At 36.3% G+C, this 8,718-nt stretch overlaps 1 protein-coding gene across 1 annotated transcript in view; it reads right to left on the bottom strand.

The window, feature by feature from the left end:
* Nucleotides 1–3,080, bottom strand: part of LOC108553455 (alpha-mannosidase 2-like) — a gene marked incomplete at both ends in the record, with an annotated part of 43,007 nt that extends 39,927 nt beyond the window's left edge. The window contains one exon of the mRNA XM_017908353.1: nucleotides 2,988–3,080. Coding sequence (XP_017763842.1) covers nucleotides 2,988–3,080 — 93 coding nt within the window. The remainder of the gene's footprint in view (nucleotides 1–2,987) is intronic.
* Nucleotides 3,081–8,718: the final 5,638 nt, after the last annotated feature.

The raw sequence follows: 8,718 nt of genomic DNA, 5'->3' as shown, positions 1-8,718 counted from the left end.
AACATTACTAACGATTACCTTTTGGCTATTTTTTCTTATAAATTTTATATACCGTTGGATGAAAGTTACATTTGTATTTATGCATTCTACAATATTTATTTCGATTTAAATTATAAAGGGAATTTTAAAAAACAATATACATTATTTCATTGCACTTCTCCACTTTTCGTTTCATGGAGTTAATCAATTTATGCAGTGAAGGGCTCATATACGAAAGGAGTAAATACACAACTTATACATTTTACAGTACTGTAACACTTTTACTATTAATTATTAAATCGCTTGTATTATCTTTATTATCGTTATATAAAAATTGTAAAAATAAATTTGTTTTGTCATTATTAATTTCGGTTTCTTGAGGATCCTTTTATTATCTTTATTATCATTATGTAAAAATTGTTAAAATAAATGTGTTCATTATCAATTTTGGATTCTATTCTTTATATTTAGATACCATTTATTATTGAAGGAACGTGCAAGCTCAGTAAATTAAAAATATCTTACAAGACTAATTAAAATGGACCAAAAATTGGATATTTTTAATTTATTTGTATTTATTTATTTTTATAACCCCTATGAATGGTATCACATCTCCGGGTACAGTTTCGATCGATAGTCAGTGGACAATCAAACGGAGCGAACGATACGCGATTATCGCGCCATCTCTATTAATGGTTCTCATCGAGAACGCGTCGCAGTTACGGGAGCAGAGCAGTATGTAATCGCCAAAAAATTAAATTCTTTTATTATCTTAAAAAATTCTTTGTTCTTTACTGCGTTCAGTGCAGAAAACCCGAAGTCGAAATTCGAAAAACTCGCGTCATTACAGCGGGATTGACTGCACTCAAGCAAACATTTTTGTCAACCAATTCAATTTTGTCAACTCAATTTTCGCCGCCAAATTGTTATGCCGCCATAGTGGGCGGCATAACAAAAGAACCGAGGTTTCAACTACTGTGAAATTTTTTGAGCATGTGTCCAAGACAAGTAGCTTTAGTACTAACCACTGACTGGAAACGTAAAGATTCGGAAAATTTTTCAAAAAAATTGTTTCTTAGGAACAATTAGTCTTTTTCCATCATCTTCAACTTCCTGATTTTTCTTTCAACTTCTTCGAAGCTCTAAATTTGATAACTGTGGTCAGTGCGATAGCCACATTATTTTCCTACACTCGCCACATTTTTTCAGCCTTTGCAGATTTTTTCTCCGCGCTGTATCCCGTCCATCAACAAGATCCGCTCCATTTTGCGGATGGTTAATTCAAGATTTTTTCCGGACATTTCTGTTGTGATATTTTTTATCTCAATTTTTTGATAAGTAGCTTAAAGTTAAAGGTAAAGTCTGTGAAAATTTGCACGGCTACCTTCTTCCAAAAATTTTCTATGAATTTTTAAAGACGGGTTACGATAGAGGTTATGTCATACTGGTCCGCCATCTTAAACAAAATGTCGACGCGTATCCGTAGAGAAGCCTAGTGTTAAATCAGGTATTGTGTCACATCTAGAAATATCCATAATTTCGCGCTATTTGTAGGTCTATTAGAAAAAGAGGTACATTTTCAGTACATTTACTTCTTAAAAAAAGGAGAAACAAATAATTCTTTATTTGCAAGTACACGCAAGGATGCAAGCAAGAAGCGAAGTCACCCAAAATGTCTTGTCACCTTTGACACGCGTGTCACAGGTCAGCCATCACTGGACTACACACGTTCTTCTCGTATTTTTACGTATACAGTATGTAGCTTCGCATTTGTCAAAGAAGGTTAGTTAAAGGGTTAATGTTTCTCATTGATCGAGACGACCAAAAGGAGGAGGGGCACTCTATAATGCGCTCATCAGTTCCGAGCAGGTGGTTCAATTCACGTAGATAGATTATTATAGAAATTGTCATACTGGTCTGTCCCCTTGAAGGGCAAAACACCTATGTACGTTAAATAAACTTCAGACTCGGCTAACTTTCTGTTTGTATCCCTTACTCATCCTTATCTATTGCTCACTTAAACCCCGACCTTCCCCACATCATCCACTTTGATCAATAGACAACCCCGCTTATTTCTTAATTCCGATATGAATATTGCCCCTTATCCCAAAATCAGAGATTAATACAGTCTGTAACAGAAATAAACTACTTACTGGGAATGTAACAGGACTTTTCTACCTTTTACCTCGCAACTCTGCGTGGTACCTAAGTTCACAGTTACCGTTGCGATTGTTTTAATCCACTTCGATTTCACTCCACTCACAATCCATCGAACACAGGGGTGATTCACTGCTTTCAGAACTTATCGGGCATTCGTTATCGGCCATTCGATAACTTCGGGAAAAAGCGTCACGTTGGCCAGGATTTTTCCCAGTCGAATAAATAAACGAGCCGCGGGGCTAAATATTGAAAATTCACGGACAGCAGAGCCTCGCTGTCTCTCACTGCGTGAGCTTTGAGGAAACATTCCCCATTGCCAGCCCCCGTCAAGGATCAGGGGATCGCTGGTCAAGGGAACCGTTTCACAAAGGTTCGCTGGAAAACCGCGACATGCGGGAATTACGCACAGCCAACGCACATGCACACACGTGGCTAGCGAGAGAGGACTTTTCTATGGTCAACGGCACGGAACTTTACGCGATCGTTCCAACACGCTGAATCGCGTCAAACTTTTCGACCAAGCCGGCTTCGCGAATATTGGCTAAAGAAAATGGCCATTTCAACTTTCCGCGCATTTGGTGCCATTTTTTGGCCCCATTACCGGACCATTTTTTGGCACCCGGAGGTGCCATTTTTTGTCGCGCTCACGGGGGACATTTTTTCCGTCTACCATGTACAGGATTGATCTTTGGTACGTTTAATTCCACCAGGGACCATTTTTACGTTTTCCTGATTGTCGAATTTCAAGATTCGTGGGAGCCCGAACGTTCGCTCGTTCGTAATAGGATTTGGGGTCGATGGCAACGCGGATAGTCGTCGAACGATGACGTTAATGATAATGTAATTACCTTCAACGGCGGTCTCGTCGGATCCTTCCTGAGCTCCGTGTAACGAGCCTCAAAGCTGTCGTCCCAGTATTCCCTGCTGCGCATCCACGATGGCTGCAACGGAAATAAAGGCAGAATGCGTTATACATAGAAAATCAAGTCGTTCGAGTAATAATAATTGAAAAATCAAGTCGTTTCTTTACGTGTTTTCTTCGCTGACGACGAAACCCAGAAAGAAAATCGGCTGAACGTGCTATTTTTATATCACAGCCACGAGTCTTTAGGCGGGTTTTAATTAATAATTAATCACCGGCCGTATCGCCAAGGATAACCGAGAACGAGAAAGTTCCATCGAACGGAACGACTTTTCAGCACGATACGGCCACTACCATCGGCGAAATGAGTCATAAAGTTTATTGCGACCAATAAGAAAGTGCGAACCATGGATATTAACGACGCCGAACGACCTGGCTAATAACAGAATGGCCACTTGCCTCGCTAATAATTCACCTCCGCGGGACCGTGTGCCACGACAATCACCAACGGCTAATTATTGCGTGGAAAAACGGTCTAATTATAAAGCATGATACCTTATGATCTTGCACATAATTATCTGATCATTCGGATAATGAAATGTACTTTGGTGTCGGAAAAAAGTGAATTTTGAAATTCTGCGAAGTATAATACGACGTTATGGGATTTGCATAATTATGGCACGGAAATGATTCCGCGTGTCGTCGTGTGAATTCTGAAATTCTGAAAAGCTTTCGTTTTTTTTCTGGAGGAATGTATAGTACGATGTTAAGCGATTTGCATAATTACAGTGCGTCGTCATTTCGAAATGAGATTGAAAAATAATTTTTGGGTACGCGAGGACATTTTGATGGATGAGAGGTGGTTTTGGTGGACGAGGACGAGAATTTCTTGGAATCGCGATGATCTTTTTCGTTCGCGATGTTGTTCGTCGTCTCGTGCTGTGTGTTCGTTCTATTAAGTGACTGCTTTATCGTCGTAATTGCCTCGACACGATACCCCAGTCGATAAGGAAAACGCGACCTGCCACGGGCGAAGAAGGCTTCACGCGAGTGCTCTTTCGAAATTCCACCGATGGCGGGTTTCAGTTTAGGCGGATTTAACTTCTTATCTTTTTCTTTGCATCATTAAGGCCATTTAAAAGGATAACTCGTATCGAGATAATTGAAGCCAATTCGAGTCCATTAATGAATTAGGATTAAATCAGTCGAGGGCTGTTCGAATCAGATTGAATCAATTAAGTGCTATTCGAATCAGATTAAGTCAATTATAGCTAATTCAAATTACCTAATTCAATTATTCAAGTGAGACGATACTAGTGGGCATTGATTCATATAAGGCCAGGTCATTTAATGTTAATTGAAGACAGGTCAAGTTGTCAAACGTCAAGTTATTTAATTCTGATTTATGTTAAGTGTGGTTAATTATATTCTCGTTATTTTATGTCAAGTCAGGATGAATATTATTGGATTAGTACGACTACTTTGAATTGGCCAATTCAAATTAGCCAATTCAATTATTCAAGTGAGACGATACCAGTGGACATTGATTCATATAAGGCCAGGTCATTTAATGTTAATTGAAGACAGGTCAAGTTGTCAAACGTCAAGTTATTTAATTCTGATTTATGTTAAGTGTGGTTAATTATATTCTCGTTATTTTATGTCAAGTCGGAACGACTAAGTAAGATTAATTGAAGTTACGCTAGAACTGCCAGGTTTGATTTATGTCAATTCGAATTCATTTAAATCGATTCCAATCAATTCAAGCCAGATCGAATCAATTCGAATAAATTCGTGTCAATTCGAGTCCATTTAAAATAAATAGAGTCAATTCCAGTCAATTCAATGCAATTCAATTCAACACAATTGCAATCAGTTCAAATCAAATTAATTCGAGTTAATTCAAGTCAATTCAAGTCAATTTCAACTCAATTCAAGTAAATTCGTATCAATTCGAGTCAATTAAACTCAACTCAATTCAATTCGATTCAGCAAAATTCAATCCAATTCAATTCAATTCGAATCAGTTCACGTCAAATCGAATTAATCCGAGTTAACTCAAGCTAATTCAAGTCAATTCAAGTCATTTTCAACTCAATTCAAATAAGTTCGTGTCAATTCGAGTCAATTAAACTCAACTCAATTCAATTAAGCAAAATTCAATCCAATTCAATTCAATTCGAATCAGCTCAAATAAAATCGAATTAATCCGAGTTAACTCAAGCTAATTCCAGTTCAAACTCAATTCGAGTCAATTAAAATAAAATCGAATCAATTCAATTCAATTCAATTGGAATCAGTTTAAATCAAATCGAATTAATCCGAGTTAACTCAAGCTAATTTAAGTCAATCAAACTCAATTCGAGTCAATTAAAATCAAACCGAGTCAATTCGAGTCAACTCAATTCGAATCAGTTTAAATAAAATCGAATTAATCCGAGTTAACTCAAGCTAATTCAAGTCAATCAAACTCAATTCGAGTCAATTAAAATCAAACCGAGTCAATTCGAGTCAACTCAATTCGAATCAGTGCAAATCAAATTGAATTAATCCGAGTTAACTCAAGCTAATTCAAGTCAATCAAACTCAATTCGAGTCCATTAAAATCAAACCGAGCCAATTCGAGTCAACTCGAGTCAGATCGTGTCAGTTCAAATTAATTCCAATTAATTCGAGTTAATTCAAGTCAATGCTTCGTAGTCCAAGCTACCAACTGGAGACTACCAACCGACGAACCGAGTCCAATAACAGTGGCTAATCGTTTGTCGCCGTAGAATCGTCGCGACCATAATTGATCGAGAAAACATCGGTTAAAGACCAGCCTGGGCCTCCAGCGGCTCAGCAGGCGTTAAGTGGATAAAAGCTGGCGAGAAACCGAAGCTCAGCGGCTTCGGAAAATATTGGCCAAGTGGCCACTGCCTAGAAGTTGACTTATCGGAGCACTCGAGGGCTTCGCCAGGTGTCGAACGGATAAAAGCTGCGGAGGAAAGCGAGGCTGATTGCCTCGAAAACCGTCGGCCAAGTGCTCATTGACTACTAAATTGATCTAGAGAAGAAGAAGAAGCGCAATGCCACGGACTCCTATTGGAATAAATTGGCCGAGTGGTTATCGAACCTCGAGCACCCCAGACCGGTCTAAAAAATCTTGGCCAAGTGGCTATCGAATCCCCAAAGTCTTGGCACCAGCTGGTTAATTGCAATAGGACCCTTCACAGAATTACTCTACAAGATGCCACTGAAACCTTCTCCAATTGGAATACGGACATATCTGGTAAATTTTTCAATATTATCGTTTTGATAGAATTTATTTTATAAATGACCTCGTTCAATTCTTCTTAATGTAATTTTTTATTCGCAATTCAAGTAGTCTTTGAATATCAATATTCATTTTTAATTCATTCTTGATTTACAAAATCAGTGCAAATTACAACGACGAAAATATTGGTTTTAGTATACGAAATCTGGTAAATTATAGGGTATACATATCTGGTAAATTTTTCAATATTCGTTTTAATAGAATTTATTTTAAAAATTACCTCGTTTAACTCATCTTAATGTAATTTCTTATTCGCAATTCAAGTAGTTTTCGAATAAGAATATTCATTTTTAATTAATTCTTGAAGTTTACAAAATCAGTGCAAATTACGACGACGAAAATATTATTGCAAAATTTTGAGATTAACGACTGTAAATGTTATACTATATATATTAAATTATTATTCATATCAAGTGCAAAAGTCTCGAGTGCAAAGAGTTAAATTATTAATGATTTAATTGAGGAATTTAATTACTAGCTATAAAATTTACTAGGTATTACTAGATATAAAAATCAAAATTATGTTACTGACGAACATAACTATTCGAAAAATTCTTTCTCTTAGTATGAATTTTCTTCGTTTCTTATTTCTATTCGATAATTTTAATTTACATTTATTATTTTTCACTGTAAATCAACAGGATTGCATTTAACTGAAATTACTACTTAATCGAAACTAATTGTAAGACCTAAACAAATGTCTGTAGGATTTATGCTGCAAGACCAAATAATTTACATTACATTATCATGTGAAATATGCATCGAACTAAATCTGGACTTGAATTACACGAGAAAATTTGCGATGTTGAACTGACAAGGGAACATATTCAACTCGGACAGGCCGATTTTCAAAAAGTTCACTATGAGTGTAGAATACGACCCGGTATGCTTCCCCTAGCACGGAATTACTGAAAACTGTGTTATAATTATTTATAGCGAAAGAAAAAGAAATTCCAAAAACAAGTATCCTTTATTTTAATCCATATATCACGTGTATTTATTTACATGAAAATGAATTAACATTTAGTATGATGAACGATAAAAAATGTCGAATTCTTATTATATTATTTAAACAAATTAATTTGTTACAATTATTTCTACGTAGTTACATTCGAAATATAAAATGCTATATTTTGCAAAAGGAAATTTAATTCTAACCCATTTGGTTCTCGAGATATTCTAAATAATAAAATATGCTTTTAACCCCATTTTTGGGGGCTGGTTTCACCCCTTCAACATAAAAGATTGTTGATACAATAAATAAGTATGAAATATTTTTCCGAGAACTATTTTCCACATAAATTTTATCAAAATCGGAGTGTTCCAGTTGCATATGTCCTCCACGAGTACGAATTGGGACCAAGGAGTTTTAAAAAACCGATATAGGAACTCTAACTTACAAAAATTACAGACTCTGGAATATAGTATAGTAAGAGAAATATAAACTTTTCAGCTGAGAAAATGTTGGCTGCAATTAAACTTGGATAAAAAGATACGTGTACCTTCAAACATTGAAATCTATGGAGCTTAGTTCCGCTTTAGCTCGCTAGGTGGTGCGACCGAGTTCGTGCCAGCGACGCCCATCTATACATTCACAGAACCACGTTCCTTTTTGATACTCCTCTCTGATATTGTCAAACGGTGTAACACGTGCAAAGCGTTATTCTTTCACGCAATGTATTACATTTTCATTTATCAACTGTAATTAAATTCACTGCTCTCATTCGTCAACATAACCTTAACAACTTTCATTCGTTCTACATTCGTGAACTACTTAACGCGAGTACTTTGATCATTTTTGTTGGAGTGGTAATCGTGTTTTGGTGCCTGGTGGCATTAGTTAGGTGTGTTTGGGAGTGCGGAGTGTGAGTAGTAGTGTGAATTTTGGTGGTCACGTGCTCATGCATGCGAGATGAAGAAGTACATTATAAAGGACCAAAGATTAGTGTTTCTTTTTCTTTTGTTTAAATTATTCTCATTTTATTTCCTTTTTTAAATAAATAGCTTTGCATTAACAGGTTACTTAACCTTAACCTAACAAGTTAACCTAACCTCAAACAATTTTATCATTGATAAGTTGATTTTCTCTGTCTCTCATTGCAAAATTAATTTAACCAAAACCAAGTTTCGCTATTTCGAAGATTTTCGAAGAACCTATTCGAAAATTTTATTTCCTAGTAACTGGAATAATTGGAAATAATTGATATAGTCACCTCAGATGGCACATTGTGTATAATTAAAGATGAGTTATTGTTATACCCCAATTTTGAAACCTAGATTTAGGCTCAAAGAATTTTCACAAGGAACTGATTCTCTTCCAGTCGAATACTCGAGAATAGTCTTGGCAATTCGATCGCCATTAGTTCGAGGGATGAACAAGGACACCAGGTGTCCCTAGGGA

This window comes from Eufriesea mexicana, unplaced genomic scaffold, assembly GCF_001483705.2.
Source record: "Eufriesea mexicana isolate 0111107269 unplaced genomic scaffold, ASM148370v2 scaffold10480, whole genome shotgun sequence".
NCBI classification, from domain to species: Eukaryota; Metazoa; Arthropoda; class Insecta; order Hymenoptera; family Apidae; genus Eufriesea; species Eufriesea mexicana.
This window is presented reverse-complemented; position numbering and strand designations above follow the sequence as displayed.